Raw genomic sequence first — 18094 nt, 5'->3', positions numbered from 1 at the left:
GACCGACCAAACATGAATAATTAGACACCATGAAGAACGTGAGATGAGGCAGAAGACATTGCCTGCACTGCAAGGAGTTTATTCTCTAATGGGAGGGTCATATCAAGCAAAAAAAAAAGTGTGTGTGTGTGTGTGTGTGTGTGTGTGTGTGTGTGTCTGTGTGTGTGTCTGTGTGGGGGTGTGTGCGCATGCAAGTATGGAGAGAGAGAGAAGAGTAAAAGCAACAAAACACTGCAAATGAACATATAACATGCATTTGTGCTTCCACGAATATACATACACACACATATGGCATCCATAACAAATAAGGAAGTACTTAAACACTGCTTCAGTTATTGGAATGATTGAATGACACCAGGTTATTCCCACTATTTTTAAGCAGTATTTTAAAGGAAAAGGGTGCATGATTTAACTAGGGCAGTCAAGACTTTGGGATTGGAAAAGATGATTTAAAAAAATTTTTTTTAATGTTTATTTTTAATGTTTATTTTTGTGTTTATTTTATTTCTCTCTAAACAGAGCCAGAGTGGGCGAGGGGCAGAGAGAGAGGGAGACATAGAATCTGAAACAGGCTCCAGGCTCTGAGCTGTCAGCACAGAGCCCGACGCGGGGCGAGATCATGACCTGAGCCGAATTTGGCTTAACCGACTGAGCCACCCAGGGGCCCCCAGAAAAGATGATTTGAAAATTAGAGGGCTAAAAACAAAATTTTTGGACTTTTCCAGCAGAATGTGATAACAAATGGTCACTGGGTGGAGGGTATGAAGTGGGGGTCTTGAAGGGAAGGTATTCATTCAGTGATCACTAACACAGGTGATCATAAGCACTACAAGAGTGAGCATTTCAGGCTACCAGGCTGCAAAATGCCATGACCAAAATATTGTTTGCTAAATACTGGATGTGTGCACATGAAGCCCCAGTGCTTATGAATGTTCATTATGGACGGCACTAAATACAACAAAAGAGAAGATGCATGAGAAAAACAGAAACTTGAGAGCCAAATAAGAGGCAGGGAGACAGGATACAGGTGGTTCTGCAGTTCATTTGTGAAGGGGAGCCCTGGGACTGTCCCTCAGCTGACATCAGAGTCTCTTACTGAAAGCATGTCTCTGCTCTCAGTGTCTTTACAACATTTACAGAACAAATATCAAGGCTACTACAAGGTGTTCCACCAAAAAATGACAAACTTCATTGCATTTCATATATAATGCATAGAATTTTCCAGAGTGATTGTGACCATCTTTCAAATTACAAGCCATCTTTAGAAGCTAATCCCCACCCAAGATGCTTGCTCCTATGCCTCTCTCCAGCATTGGCCCTGACAAGTTTCATTCCAATGATGAATGAAGCAGGGACTATGCTTGGTATCCCCAGGCAAGTGGAGGCTGGTAGGAGGAAGCCCAATAAAGAATAACAATTTGAATATGGGCCAACAGGGCCAGCCTATAGATGGACAGAATGAAGCAAATATAAGAAGTGTGATGAAGGGAAGAGGCAGATGATGGCAGAGAAGGAGGGCCCTAGGCTTATCTCATGACTACAACTAGATAACTATCAAATCATTCTAAAAACCCCAGAAATCGACCTGAAGACTGGCAGAACCAACTCCACAGCTAAAGAGAGAGAAGAGGCCACATTGAAGAAGGTAGAAAGTGCAGAGATGCAGCCTGGGAGAGAAACAGATAATGGCTACTATGGTGGAGAGGGAACCGTGGTTGTGGAGAAGGATAAGAGACAGACTAGCACACAGGGGAGTGCATGGGAAAAATGAATCCTCATGGCAATTGCTTTGCAAAGAAAGAGCGCAGCAAAATTTCATGACTTCTGGAAACCAGCATGGCTTAAAGCCTGGAGGTATTTTTTTTAAGTTTATTTATTTATTTTTGAGAGAGAGAATGGGGAAGGGGCAGAGAGAGGGGGGTACGGAGGATCTGAAGCAGGCTCTGCACTGACAGTAGAGAGTCTGATGTAGAGCTCGAACTCATGAACCATGATATCATGACCTGAGCCAAAGGTAGATGCTTAACTGACTGAGCCACCCAGGTGCCCCTTAAAGCCTGGAGTTTTAGAGGTCAGTAGGCTCGACTCTGAGATACCTTGGAGGACATTGAGACTGTTCCTGTAGAGAAGGCTAGACAAACAGTCTATGGACATACAGCATGAAAACAGTGATCTGAAAAGCACCTGAAGCACACAATGAGGAGGTTATTCACTCATCTCAGAGCACATCCCAGAAAGACAGCATTCACAGAGAGATCCTTCCAGGAACAAAGGAACTGGCAAGTGCCATTTTCCTTCCCCAACCCTCAGCATAAGCACAGGCCCACCTGTAGGAAGCAGCACAGTGTAGACACTGGCTACTTAACTTGCTTATGCCAAGCCCTGCCACCCACACTCTGGAAGAACTGCCCTTCCCAGTCACAACTGCCTCAGTCCTAGCATGGTGGCCCCCTCCACCAGAAGACCAACCCAAACCCCTACCAACATCACATCTCCTGACCCAGGAGTTTTGCAGGGACTTAATTCTACAGCAGTGGTGACAGGTCTCATTTCACAAGCAGACCAGAGCACACCTAGTCAAAACTCACCACATTCAGGCCAGGGACCAAACACTGCCCACAAAAGGTGGAGAGAGCCACTGCAGATGACTGGCCTGATGGATAAAGTGGCCAGGAAGCAACAACAGAGAACATGCAGCCCACATTGGAGATACTCCCAGAAGTGCCAGACCCTGGGGAATAGGGAACACTGCACTAAAGGCACTACAGGAACTCTTCTTCATAAAGCCATTACCCTTAAGAACAGGAAATGTAGCTGACTTTCCTAACACAGAGAAATAGGCAGAGAGACTAAGATAAAATGAGAAGGCAGAGTAATTAGTCCCAAATGAAAGAACAGAACAAGGCTACAGTTGGAGATTTAAGCAAAACAGATATAAGTAACATGCCTGATGGAATATTTAAAGCAGTGATCAAAAGGATATTCATTGGACTTGAGAAAGAGTGGAAGACACAAGTGAGACCATTAATACAGAGATAAGGATCATAGAAATAAAGAGCTTGTTAAATGAAATGACAGACATGCTTCATGGAATGAACAGCAGACTGGAAGAAGCAGAGAAATGAATTAATAACCTAGAAAACAGAGTAATGGAAAACAATCAAGCTGAACAAAAGATGAAAAAAATAATTATGCAAAATGAGAAAAGATTTAGATAACTCAGTGACTCCATCAAATGTAATAATATTTGTATTACAGGAGTCCCAGAAGAAAAAAGAGAAAAAGGGGACAGAGAATTTATTTGAAGAAATAATAGTTGAAAACTTCTCCAATCTGGGGAAGGAAACAGTAATTCAGATCCAGGAGACACAGAGAAACCACCACCCCCAACAAAATCCACAAAGCAGATCCACACCTAGACATATTGTATTTAAACTGGCAAAACATGGTGATAACAAAAAAATATTAAAATCGGCAATAGAAAAGAAGACAGTTACATACAAAGGAAACCCCATAAGGTTATCAGAAGACTTTTCAGCAGAAACTTTCCAAGCCAGAAACAGGTAGCATGATATATTCAATGTGCTGAGTAGGGAAAGGCTGCAGCCAAGAATGCTCTATCCAGCAAGGCTATCATTCGGAATAGAGGAGAGATAAAGAGTTTCCCAGACTGGGGTTCCTGGGCGGCTCAGTCGGTTGAATGTCCAACTCTTGATTTTGGCTCACATCATAATCCCAGAGTCTGGGATCAAGCCCCACGTCAGAGCTCAAGTCTAGAGTCTGCTTGAGATTCTCTCTCTCTCTATCTCTCTGTCCCTCTCTCCTGCTTGCATTCTCTAAAATAAATAAAATGAAATAAAATAATTTTCCCAGAAAAACAAAAACTAAAGGAGCTCATGACCACTAAATCAGCCCTTCATGAAATATTAAAGGGGACTCTTTGAGTGGAAAGGAAAGACCAAAAATGACAGTATGAAGGTAGGAAATGCAAATGCAGTAAAAATGAATATTTCTATAAAAACATCAGTCAAGGAACTTACAAAATAAAAAGATGTAAAATATGACACCATATACCTAAAATGTAGGGAGGAGAGGAGTAAAGAATGGATTCGAACTTAAATGACTATCCACTAAATATAAACTGCTCTATCCAGAAGATGTTCTATACAAATCTAATGGTAACCACAAGTCAAAAGCCACTAATAAATATGCAAAGAATAAAGAGAAACAAATCCAAATATATCACTAAAGAAAACCAGCAAACCATGAAAGAGAGAAAGAAAAGAAAGGATCAGAGAAAATCTTCAAAAACAATCACAAAGCAAGTAATAAAATGGCAATAAGTACATATCTATCAATAATTACTTTGAATGGAAAGGGACTGAATGCTGCAATCAAACGACATAGGGTGACAGAATGGATAAAGAACAAGACCTACCTGTATTCTGCCTACAAGAGATTCATTTTTAGACCTAAAGATACCTGCACATTGAAAGTGAGGAGATGGAGAAATATTTATCATGCAAATGGATATCAAAAGAAAGTCAGAGAAATAAAACTTGTATCAGACAATATAAACTTTTTTTAAAGTTTCTTTATTTATTTTTAGAGAAAGAGAAAGATGCAGGGAGAGAGACAATTCCAAGCAGGCTTTGTGCTGTCAGCATAGAGTCCGATGTGGAGCTCGATCTCACAAACCATGAGATCATGATCTGAGCCAAAATCAGGAGTCAGATGCTTAACGAACTGAGCCACCCAGGCACCCCAGACAAAATGGACTTTAAAACAAAGACTGTGACAAGAGAAAAAGAAGGAGACTACATAATAATAAAAGCAACAATCCAACAAGAAGATAAAATAATTATAAACAGTTATGCAACCAACTTGGAAGAACCCAAATACATAAAGCAGTTCATACCAGAACTGGTAAAAATAAAATAATAGTAGAGGCCTTTAACACCTCACTGACATCATTGGACAGATCATCTAAACAGAAAATCAACAAGGAAACAAATGGCTTGGAATGATACACTGGATCAGATGGATTTAACAGGTATATTCAGAACACCTCATCCTAAAATAGCAGAATACATATTATTTTCAAGTGCACATGTAATACTCTCCAGAATAGATGACATATTGGGTCACTAGTCTCAACAAATTCAAGAAGATTGAAGTCATACTATGCATTTTTTTCTGACCACAACACTGTGAACCTAGAAGTCAACCACAAAGAAAAAAAAATCTAGAAAGACCACAAACCACAAATACATGGAGGTTAAATAACATGTCACTAAACAATGAAGGAGTCGACCAGGAAATAAAAGAAGAAATTTTAAAAGTACATGGAAAGAAATGAAAACACACACACACACACACATCCCACAACGGTTCAAAACCTTTGGAATGCAGCAAAACCTGTTCTAAGAGTGAAGTTTATAGCCATACAGGCCTATATCAAAAAGCAGGAAAAAAAATTTCAAATAAACAACCTAACCTTACACTTAAAGGAGCTAGAAAAAGAAGAACAAACAAAACCCAAAATAATAGAAGGAAGGAAATAATAAAGGTTACACAGAAATAATGAAATAGAAAGTAAAAAAACAGCAGAACAGATCAATGAAACCAGAGACTGGCTCTTTGAAAAGATCAACACAATTGATAAACTTTTAGTTAGACTAATAAAAAAAAAAGAAAAAAAAAAAGAAAAGAAAAAAGAGAGGACTGAAACAAAATCAAAAATGAAAGAGGAGAAATAACAATTGATGTCACAGAAATACAGAAATATAAAAAAGGGTTATAAGAGAATATTATGAAAAATTATATGCCAACAAATTGGACAACCTAGGACAAATGGATAAATTCTTGAAACATAACTTCCCAAAACTGAATCAGGAAGAAAGAGAAAATTTGAACAGACCAATTACCAGCAAAGACATTGAATCAGTAATCAAAAAACTCTCAACAAACAAAAGTCTGGGACCAGATTGCTTCACAAGAGAATTCTACCAAACATTTACAGAAGACTTAATACCTATTCTTCTCAAACTATTCCAAAAAATAGAAGATGAAAGAAAACTCCAAATTCATGCTATGAGGCCAGCTTTACCCTTATACCAAAAAGAGATAAAGACACCGCACACACACATACAAAAGAGAACTACAGGCCAATATCTCTGATGAACATAGATGCAAAAATCCTCATCAAAATATTAGCAAACCAAATCCAATAATACATTTAAAAAAAATCAGTCACTATGATTAAATGAGATTTATTCCTGGAATGCAAGGGTGGTTCAACATTTGCATATTCATCAGCATGATACATCACATCAAGAAGAGAAAGGATAAAAACCATATGATCACTTCAATAGATGCAGAAAAAGCATTGACAAAGTACATCTATTCATGATAAAAACCCTCAACAAAGTCAGTTTAGAGGGAACATACTTCAACATGATAAAGGCCATATATGAAAAACCCACAGTTAATATCATCCTTGATGGGGGAAAAATGACAGCTTTCCCCCTAAAATCAGGAACAAGACAAGGATGTCCACTCTCACCACTTCATTTCATTTCATTTCATTTCATTTCATTTCATTTCATTTCATTTCATTTCATTTCAAATATTTATTTACTTTGAGAGAGAGAGAGAGTGTGTCAAGTTGGAGAGGGGCAGGGAGACAGGGAGAGAGAGTCCCAAGCAGGCTCTGCACTGTCAGTGCAGGGCTCAATCCAGGGTTCGATCTCACAATCTGTGAGATCATGACCTGAGGTGAGATCAAGAGATGGACACTTAACTGACTGAGCCACCCAGGCGCCACTCACCTTTATTCAACATAGTACTGGAAGTCCTAGCCACAGCAAACAGACAAGAAAAAGAAATAAAAGGCATCCAAACTGGTAAGGAAGAAGTAAAACTTTCACTATTTGCAGATGACATGATACTCTATATAGAAAACCCAAAAGGCTCTGCCCCAAAATTGCTAGAACTGATAAGTGAACTCAGTGAAGTCAAAGGGTACAAAATCAACATATAGAAATCTGCTGTATTTCTATACACCAATAATGAAGCAGCAGAATGAGAAATTAAGGAATCAATCCCATTTACAATTGCAACAAAAATATAAGATACCTAGGATTAAGCCTAACCAAAGAGGTGAAAGACCTGTACCCTGAAAAGTATAAAACACTGATGAAAGAAATTGAAGATGACCCAAAAAATGGAAAGACATTCCATCCATGCTCATGAGTTGGAAGAACAAGTATTGTTAAAATGTCTACACTATCCAAAGCAATCTACAGATTTAATACAATCCCTACCAAAATAACAACAGAATTTTTCACAGAACTAGACAAACCTAAAATTTGTATGGAACCACAAAATATCCTGAATAACCAAAGCACTCTTGAAAAAGAAAAACAAAGCTAGAGGCATCACAATTCTGGACTTCACAGCTATTGTAATCAAGACAGTATGGTACTGGCACAAAAATAGACACATAGACCAATAGAGCAGAATAGAAAATTCAGAAAGAAACCCACCATTATATGGTCAGTTAATCTTTGACAAAGCAGGAAAGAATATCCAATGAGAAAAAGGCAGTCTCTTCAACAAATGGGTTGGAAAAACTGAACAGCAATATGAAAAAGAATGAAACTGGATCATTTTCTTACACTGTACATAAAAGTAAATTCATTAGGGGTTAAGGACCTAAATGTGAGACCCGAAAGCATAAATATCCTAGAAAAGAACACAGGCAGTAATTTTTCTGACATCGGCCATAACAACTTTTTCTAGAGAGGTCTTCTGAGACAAGGGAAACAAGAGCAAAAATAAATTATTGGGACTACATCAAAATAAAAGGCTTCTGCACAGCAAAGGAAACAATCAACAAAACTACAAGATAACCTACTGAGTAGGAGAGGGTATCTGCAAATGACATATCCCTTTATAGGGTTAGTATCCAAAATATATAAAGAATTTATACAATTTGACACACATAAAAACAAATAGTCCAATTAAAAATGGGCAGAGGACATGAACAGACATTTTCCCAAAGAAGACATCCAGATGGCCAACAGACACATGAAAAGATGCTCATCATCACTTATCATCAGGGAAATGCAAATTGAATACACAATGAGGTATCATCTCACAGCTGTCAGAACGACTAAAATCAAAAACACAAGAGACAACAGGTGTGGTGAGGATGTGGAGAAAAAGAAACCCTCGTGCACTGTTGGTGGAAATGCAAATTAGCACAGCCACTGTGGAAACAGTATGGAGGCTCCTCAAAAAGTTAAAAAGAGAACTAGCCTACGATCCTGCAAGTACACTACTGGGAATTTACCCCGAGAACACAAAAACACTAATTCAAAGAGATACATGCACCCCTTATGTCTATAGCAGCTTTATTTACAACAGGCAAGATATGGAAGCAGCCCGGTTATCCACTGACTGATGAATGGATAAAGAAGATGTGGTATAGATATACAATGGAATACTATTCAGCCATAAAAAAGAATGAAATCTTGCCATTTGCGATGACATGGATGGAACCAGAGAGTATAACGCTAAGTGAAATAAGTCATTCAGAGAATGAAAAATACCACATGATTTCACTCATATGAGCAATTTAAGAAACAAAACAAACAAGCAAAGCGGGGTGGGGGGAGAGAGACAGAGAAAGAGAGAGACAAACCAAGAGCCAGACTCTTGTCTATAGAGAACAAACTGATGGCAACCAGAGGGGAGGTGGGCGCAGGGGAAGGAGGAAATCGGCTATGGGGATTAAGGAGTGCACTTGCTGTGTTGAGCACCGGGTGATTAAAATAAAAACTTTAGGGGCGCCTGGGTGGCGCAGTCGGTTAAGCGTCCGACTTCAGCCAGGTCACGATCTCGCGGTCCGGGAGTTCGAGCCCCGCGTCAGGCTCTGGGCTGATGGCTCGGAGCCTGGAGCCTGTTTCCGATTCTGTGTCTCCCTCTCTCTCTGCCCCTCCCCCATTCATGCTCTGTCTCTCTCTGTCCCAAAAATAAATAAACGTTGAAAAAAAAAATTAAAAAAATAAATAAAAAAATAAAATAAAAACTTTAAAGGAAAAGGAAGTGTGATGGAAGAATAATGAGTGGGCAGTGAGACCTGGCAGTGGAGATCAAAGGGCAAAATAAGTCAGAGGAGACACCAAGGCTTAGGCCTGGAGAGCTCTCTGGGTTACTGCCAAACAATCTTTAGCTTGTCCTGGTTTATTTTATAAATGAACAATTTGGTTTTCTTTCTTTATTTTTTTTTATGTTTATTTATTTTTGAGAGAGAAAGGGAGAAAGAGAGAGACCATGTGAGTGGGGGAGGGGCAGAAAGAGGGAGACACAGGATCCGAAGCTGAGCTGTCAGCCCAGAGCCCAACGCGGGGCTCGAACTCACAAACTATGAGATCATGACCTGAGCTAAAGTTGGCTGCTTAACCAACTGAGCCACCCAGGCGCCCCACAACTTGGTTTTCTGACAAGAGAGTGAGTTGTTTCTACCTGCTATCATTTCCATTATATTGTGAGCTTTTCAGAGGCAGAGGCATGTCACCTACTTTTCTGTTATCTCCCAAGACACCTGATCCACATGCAGATGATTAGTGATCATCTGCTAATTTTATTTTATTTGATAAAATTATGAATGAAACCAGAATAACAAAACAAGAGCTACTCTATCGCTTTTTAGTTTACCGCAAGGGTTTTCTCAAAATGATGTCACCTGCCAAAATGATAAAGACAAAACATCTATCAAATGAATGTACTTAATTCTAAATCAGGGCTGATCTAGACCCAAAACTTAATCATGCTGGCCTTCACTTTCAGAACCTATCACTGGAAAGTATAAAAAAACCCACCATGTCGGTATCATTAGTTATTAGGGACTGTAAATCAAAACCACCAGGAGGTACCACTTTGCGCCCATTAGGATGGCGAGAATGAAAAGGACAGACAATAACAAGTGTTGGTGAAGGTGTGGAGAAATCAGAAGCCTTGTACCCTGCTGCTGGGAATGTAAAATGATGCAGCCACTATGGAAAACAGTTTAGCAGTTCCTCAAAAACATAAACACAGAGTTCCCATTGGACACAGCAAGTCTCTTACCTATACCCCAGAGAACTGAACACAGGTGTTAAAAAAAAAAATTGTACGCGATGTTCGTGGCAGCATTATTCATAATAGCCAAAAGGTGAAAACAACCCAGATGTCCATTGACCAGTAAATGGATAAAATGTGGTTTATCCACACAATGGAATACTGATCAGCAGTCAAAGAAATAAAGTACAGATATATTCTGCAACATGGATGAAACTTGAATACAAATCATGCTAAGTGAAAGAAGCTAGACACAAAGGCCACATATTGGATTCCATTTCTATGAAATGTCCAGAATAGACAAACCCATAGAGACAGAAAGTGGATTCGTGGTTTCCCAGGGGTTAGAAGGAGGGGGAAGCGAGGAGTGATGGCTAATGGGTATGGAATTCCTTTTGGGGTGATGGAAATGTTCTAGAATTTGATAGTGGTGATGATTGCACAACCCTGTATACTAAAAACCACTAAACTATACAGTTTAGACGGGTAAACTTTATGGTATGTGAGTTATATCTCACGAAAGCTATAATTTTAAAATTTTTAAATGAAAATAACTATGATTAGAATTAATACGAGGAAGAAAATAAAGCTGTCAGTGGAGCAGTCTAAATAAAAAAGGAAGGTCAACCATACAGGAAAAACTTTTAAATAATAATTATAGTACATTTTAACATTATATAAAGATTACATGTTGCTTTCCCTAAATTTAGTTTTTTCAAAGACCTTGTATTGATTTGTACTTATTTTGAAAATGCTGTCTAAAGGCCAATTATAATTAACACTTGGATACTAATTCGGCCTGGGCTAGGGACACAGAAGGATGACATAAATGAAGTAAAAAACATACACATACATCATTATTTGCAAAAGAAGGAGAAAGGGAAGGAGGGGAAGGAGGGGAAGGAGGGGAGATGAGGGGAAGGAAGGGGAGGAGGGGGAGGAGGGGGAGGAAAGAGGAAGAGGAGGAGGAGGAGGAGGAGGAGGAAAGAGGAAGAGGAGGAGGAGGAGGAGGAGGAGGAGGAGGAGGAGGAACAAAAATACCATGAAAAACTGACTTCAAGCCAAATAAAAGTCCAAAAATCCAAAGTAAATGAAATGAATATGCTACAAGCCCTCTGTAAAAGTAGACAAAAGAAAATGCAAATATTCATTAAAATGGTAGTAATTCAAATCCAAAATAGTCACTCTTCTGGTTGCAAACAATTATTAAGTAAATATCTGTTCCAATGATACCTCAATTAAATAAACATGTCTGAGGCGCCTGGGTGGCTCAGTTGGTTATGCCTTTGACTTCGGCTCAGGTCATGATCTCACAGTTTGTGAGTTCGAGCCCCGCATCAGGCTCTGTGCTGATGGCTCAGAGCCTGGAACCGGCTTCAGATTCTGTGTCTCCCTCTCTCCCTGCCCCTCCCCTACTCACACTCTGTCTCTCTCTGTCTCTCAAAATTAAATAAACACTAAAAAAATGTTTTTAAATAAAAAATACAAAAATGAATGCACCAATGTATGCAGAAGTAAAAGGTCAAGGGAAGTACGTAATATTTTCATACCAGAAATCCAAAGGTAAATTCCAATTCGTGGTCACTGGGTTAAATGATAGTGTGCAAATCTTCCCAACAGCCCTCTTCCTCAGCATGTTTCCTTGTTCTTTGGTGTGAATTTTTAGATGTGTCCAATGTTGCTGTGTATTTGGAGCGTTTCTGCGGGAAGACCGACTTCAAACAGAATTCCCATTTTGAATACAGCGTTCAAGTTCAAGTTGATTGGGCTTATCATGGTCAACAAGGCTGTGCAAAAGACCGGGCATGCAAAATGATTCCTGAAATGAAGCGCCTTCACTCTGCATCCGCTTAAAAAGACATGTTTTACAGCCTACATTGCGATTCATCTCAACCTAAGGGAAAGAGGATGAGTTTGCTTCCTCCGAGCCTGACACAAATGCAGGATGACCTCTCACGAAGCAGCCTGAGCAGGGACTGAGCGGAAAAGATGATGACTCTGCAGCTCCCCTGAGACCAGACCGAAGAGTCCTTGCTTCAGGGGGAATGGGCCCCTCTCAGCAGGCAGACACTCCAGGGGCAGAGGACAGTCCTGACTGGGTGTCCCGCAGCAGGGGAAATGACACAGCCCTACCCAGCGGACAGCAGTCCTACCCTGCAGCCACCAGAGCCCAGCTACTCAAGGATCAGCATTTTCCAAAGGGAGCGCTGATCAAGAAGGTGTTCAGCTGGCAAATGTGCTCAGGACACTACTCTTCTTGGAAACTCACAATGAGGCTATTCAGTGATCTGAACAATCCGACCATAAGAGATCATCAACCTAGTTTAAATCACATAGCTAATCACAGAACCTTTTCATTACAAAAATACAGCAGGTGCGGATCTACGACGATCCAGTAATAGCCACTTGGGGAAACGCTAGCCCACACTCGTCATGTTCCATGTTTTAGCTACATTTTTGACTTGGGTTGTGATAGGGTTGCCAGGCAAATCATTATTCGTATTAAGTATGTCCCATGCCGTACGTTTCTTTGCTAAATCTGGCAGTCCCAGTTGAGACACGGTGTCCTGAGCAAACCCCGTGGGACTAGAGATGCCTCTACTCACCATTCCACCGTGACCTACTTACCCCTCCCTGCAGCCTCTGTGACTCTACTCTCAAACGCAGCATGCTAGTTACGTGGGCCACCGTTACAACGAAGGCCGTTACCTTCTTCGGGGTGGCACTCTGGGACCCCGCTGGAGCCCATTATGAGGTTGCCATCTTCATCGTGCCGCTCCAGGGTCCCAGGGGGACAGGTGGGAACAGGGGTGGTGGGTTCAGGGGTGGTGGTTGTCTGCGTAGTGGTTCGAATCGTGGTCGTTGGACGTGTGGTGGTGGTCGTGCGGCGGGTGGTGGTGGTCGTGGGTCTTGGGGTTGTCGTGGTGGGTGGTGTGGTTGTGGCGGGGGCACGGGTGGTTGTTTTCACAACCTCCAAGCCCACCAGGGGCTTCCCTCCAAGACTCAGAATGGGTTTATCCTGGGCACTGGCCAGAGGTTTGCCATGCCGCCCCTGCCCGAAGAGGGGAAGGCCATCAGGGCTCACCACAGGCGTCCCTCCCAGATCTGAAACAAAACCGAACCAAAGCCGTGCAACAAGATGAAATAATCCAGAGGAAGTAAAAAATAAACGCAGAGTGTCTTTTCAAACTTATGTATTTGTGTATTTTAAACAGTAAAAAGCAAAGGAAGGAATAAAAGAATATTAACAGAGGTAGCAATGTCTGCCGTTATCCAGAGATTTCTGGGCTTATTATATTGCCCATTACTCTGTATTACCTTATCAAATATGTAAATACTTCATTGATATGTCCGATTACCTTGAAACAACTCTTAGTCTCTGGTAAGGAAAGTAATTCTTTCCTCCTCCCGATTCCTAAGCCTCGGGAGGAAAAGTGTTACATTGTACCAGGGGTGGCAAACTCACTCTTCAAAGGGCCAGAGAAGAAGGAGGGCCAGATATTTTAAGCTTTATGTTGCAGCTACTCAACTCTGCCATGAAACTTTGGGGCGCCTGGGTAGTTCAGTTGGTTAAGCATCTGACTCTTGATCTCGGCTCAGGTCATGATCTCAAGGTCCGTGAGTTTGAGCCCCGCATCAGGCTTTGTGAATCCCTACTTGGGGTTCTTTCTCTCTCTCTCTCTCTCTCTCTCTCTCTCTCTCTCTCTCTCTCTCTCTCAAAATAAATAAACTTTAAAAAAAAAAGCATAGAGAGTACACAAAGGGGTGTTTCTGTAAATTTCGAATAATTTTCACTTCACAAATATCATTCTTTGATTTTTTTTCCAATCATTTAAAAGTGCAAAAACGCATTTGACCTCACAGGCATTACAAAAGCAGGCAGCAGGCAGGGCTTGGTCTTCGTGCCATGGTTTGCTGCCTCCTGTGGCTCTAGGCTGCCCTATTCCAAGAACAAAGTCGAGCACCACCTTTTCTGGAGGCTGGGATCTGAAGCAAGGGTATAACTACACTTGTATCAGGGGAAAAGCTACGTTCTGCCCCTGTGGGGCACTCCTTTCCACATGGCTAAATGTAACTGGACCAAGGGACCCCATCACAAATGGGGAGGGGGTTGTTATTCTACAGCTAATTCAGAACATTTTTGTGGCCGAAAAACCACTGTCACTTACCCACAATGGTGCGACCATCTCCTCCCAGTTTAATCCGAAGAGGAGTTCCTTGTGAATCTTGGAGGTACCTTCCCTCTTCATTTAATACTAACCCACGGTCGAGATCCACGACCTAAACCCATGACACAGATTAAAGAATATACTGAGCATTAATCCAACTACACAAACATATGCATGAAGCCTCCACAGAAGGAGACCATAATGTGAGTAGGAAACATTATTTTTGTCCACATCATTTGCAAGGTTTAAGAATGAAGTGTAAATGTCACATTATTGTTTACCCATAGAATATGTAAATTGTTTTAAGTTTCTCAAATATGCAAAACATGTGCAAAATGCTGCTACCGTTTAGTATGCTGTGTGTAATGCTGAAAAGCAGGAAACAACTTAAGTGTTCATCAGTGGAAGGAAGGGGTTAAATACATTATGGCCCATCTATACAGTGGAATGCTAGCAGCCCATGATACAGATTTGGGAATTCTACATATATTGACATCAACTGCTACAGACTCAGATTATAGGACTGCCTATTTTGCAGAAATAAAAATATATCCATGTGTATATATAAGCTTAAAACTGCAGGGAAAAATACTCTGGACGGACATACCCCAAACTGTTAGTAATGGTTTTCTCTGAGGCGTAGTTTGGGGTATTTATTAGCCTAAAATATATCTATTTCATAGATTTCTGAATTGTTTTAACTTCCAGCCATGACCATGTATTGCTAGTGTATTAAAAATAGGAAATGTTTCCATCAGTCTGTTAATGTTAAACATCGAAGTTGCTATAACAAATTAATTTGTAATTAAATTGCCTAATATAGAATGCATGCAAAAACTTCATATTCTAAGGAATCATAAAATTGGGGCGAGGGGAAGCTATTACCATCCCTGTTAAGAAACAAGCTCATGCTATATACACTGGTGGTTCTCCAAGTGTGGCCTGGACCGGCAGCCTCAACGTCAGCTGGGAAACTGTCTGCTATGCTAATTACCTAGCCCTACCCCAGACCTTAACTGACAAGTCCCATGATGTCTGAGAACCATGACTGCACAGCAGGCCACGGGAGGAAGCCACTTTGTTGGGTGCTGTCTTGGTAATTAAAACTCATTTGTATAAACCCTACTTTTGAACTCGACTCCATACCGTTTCTATGCAAAATTGTTTACAATGAAGGGTGCTCAGTCAGTTAAGCATCCAGCTCTTGATTTCAGCTCAGGTCATGATCTCAACGTTTGTGAGTTTGAGTCCCATGTCAGGCTCTGTGCTGACAGTCTGGAGCCTGCTTGGGATTCTCTGTCTCTGTCTGTCTGTCTCTCTCTCTCTGCCTCTCCCCTGTTCATTCTCTCCCTCCCTCCCTCCCTCTCTCTCTCTCTCTCAAAATAAATAAATAAACTTAAAAAAAAGGTTTTGCAAAAATCATTTACGATGACATTTTGTTTTAATATACATTCTTCCTTTATAAATTCCTGTTCCTTTGAGAAATGATTAAATGTATCTTTTACCTGTGACTAAAACTTTTATGAAGTCTCTCAATATGTTTTCTTACACCTTACTGTCATAAAGGGGAAGTTTTGACTGGGAATTCCCAGTCAAACTATGAATAATTCCATAATGAATAATGAAAAATATTTTAAATCCTGGGACTTTGTAAAGTGTTCTCCCCATTATCCTCTAACCTGCCAAGAAATCCCTAGCATTTATCTTAACCTCAGGAAGTGAAAGTCATTAAAGCTTAGGCATATCTAAAATACTAATAATTATTTTTTATTTCAGTCAAACAACAATTACTGGAAAATTCAAAAGGTGATCTGTTAAAAATTGCCTGTTTGATTCAGTATGTTTTGATTTGCTCATTTGTTTTTACCCTGCTTTCGTTTGCAAAGGATTTGAGACGATTTACAGGGAAAACGTGTATACTAGTTGATCAAGTAATAAGAAAAACAATAAAAATAAAGCTATCAGAGGTGAAGAAGCCCATTTGAGAGGCTAAGCACTAGCGTGCAGTTGGAACATACGTCTGTGTGATTTTCCTAACCTGTCAAAGCAAACAGGAAATAAAGGCCCCTTTTATTTTATTGGCAATGCGAAGAAAGCACACTAGTGATTCAGGGGAATGAAGATCTTTCTGAGCACTGGAAGAAACAACATGCATGTATACTGACATTGAGTGGTTACAACTAGAGAAGAAAAACGAAAGACCATTTCGTTTATTGTTGCAAAATGCCCACCATTTTCTCCTCCCAACAGCATGAAAATAACTGGTATGTGTAAAGAAGTTTACCCTACCCACTTTGTTCCTTGAGGGCCATTGATAATTCTTTGTCCACTTGGCTTTCCATTACTACCAGGAAGTACTTTTGCGTCTACATTTGGTCTGCCATTATAACCTACATGGCACGGAAGAAAGAAACAAAGAAAGAAAAAATACAGCAAAAACAAAAACAAAAAAAATCTGGTAAATTCAACACTCCTGTCAAGTTGGTTTCATACCAAACTCTAAGTAGTAACATATCATTTCTAAAAGAAATACTAAACAGGATTTTAAACCAATAGCTTATACGTATTAGATGCCAGTCTTAAATTGTGACTTCCAAATACCCAGTATGAATGTCTATTAAAAGTACAGTAAAGTCACAGTTTTCTGACAATATTGGGGAAAGGTGACAGTCCAGAGTAAGTAAATTTTCTAGATAAAGTTTAAGACAGTAATGACTATAGCATTATTTTAGCCAGTTGGAAGACAGAGGGAGAGTTGGAAGGATGGAGAACACTACCTCTAAAATAGACTAGATGCTGTCCTGCTCTTCTCAGATTATACTAAACCCAACAACTATTTCTAGCTGAATCAGGTCCAATCATCAGTCGCCAAGTGTGAACGCTCGGGGCTGACTCGAAGTTTGCTCACGTCTTCGGCGCCGCTTGAGAAGTGTTAGCGCAGAGAGAAAACAGAAGGTTCAGTTAGCGGCCCCTTCCGTTGCTCCTGTCTGCTCTTAGTACCTGCCCTTCCTCTTCATCTCTGGGCATTTCTGATCAGCTACAGTTAGTGCAAGGTCTGCGCCGGGAGCGCTCTGGCCCAGCCCCCCCCACAGCACCAAGTGCTTGGGCTTTCTGACAACTATTTGCAGGTCAGAGACTTATTTTTCTTGCTCAAATAGTTAATGAAAATTAAATATTTATGGAAATTCTGCTATCCACCAGGGAATGTGGATTTCACATCTATTATCAAGGTCTTAGAATTGCTTAAAATAGTCCATTTTAATAGAAAACTGACCTCTCCATGGTGCATTGTTCTGTCTTTACAGTGGGCCAAACTAACAATACATAGTACAGACTAACAAACACTAATACATTCTTTCAAGAATCGTCCATCATGCCCAAATTCCAAGCAAGGATTCTGCCCTGGGGTCCACGCAGACTCTATTTCATAGCTGTCTACATTCTGCCCTCAATGTAAGTCACACATCTGCCTGTTACTCCTCTGTGTGACAATCATCCTTAACGTGCATTTTTTTTTCCTGGAAGTTTTAAACAACATTCACTGACTGCAAAGTCGAAGCGACACATCGGAGTCTGTCCCAGGGTGTGTTAAGTTGAGAATCAACAAGAACGAGGTCAAGCCTACACAGGTACCCAATTCCTTACTGTGGATTCTTTAAATCTACCCTGGCAGGTGAAGGACTAAAAATAACCTACAACACAGGAACTCCAGTCTGGCATCACGACCGTGACACATTTTCACGGATTAAGAGCATATGTTCAGGAATTCAAAGAGGCAGCATGTGACAGAGGAAGGGCAG

The 18094-nt window shown here is 40.5% G+C and overlaps 1 protein-coding gene across 1 annotated transcript in view; it reads right to left on the bottom strand.

Moving 5' to 3' along the window:
• Nucleotides 1-18094, bottom strand: part of FNDC1 (fibronectin type III domain containing 1) — a 108190-nt gene that overhangs the window by 24603 nt on the left and 65493 nt on the right. The window contains exons 12-14 of the mRNA XM_023254545.2: nucleotides 16584-16684; nucleotides 14295-14406; nucleotides 12835-13230 (exon numbers count right to left, since the gene is read on the bottom strand). Of these exons, the coding sequence (XP_023110313.2) occupies nucleotides 12835-13230; nucleotides 14295-14406; nucleotides 16584-16684 (609 nt within the window). The remainder of the gene's footprint in view (nucleotides 1-12834; nucleotides 13231-14294; nucleotides 14407-16583; nucleotides 16685-18094) is intronic.

The sequence above is a fragment of the Felis catus genome, chromosome B2, assembly GCF_018350175.1.
Source record: "Felis catus isolate Fca126 chromosome B2, F.catus_Fca126_mat1.0, whole genome shotgun sequence".
NCBI classification, from domain to species: domain Eukaryota; kingdom Metazoa; phylum Chordata; class Mammalia; order Carnivora; family Felidae; genus Felis; species Felis catus.
Note: the sequence above shows the minus strand (reverse complement) of the source record. Positions and strands in the feature narration are given on the sequence as shown.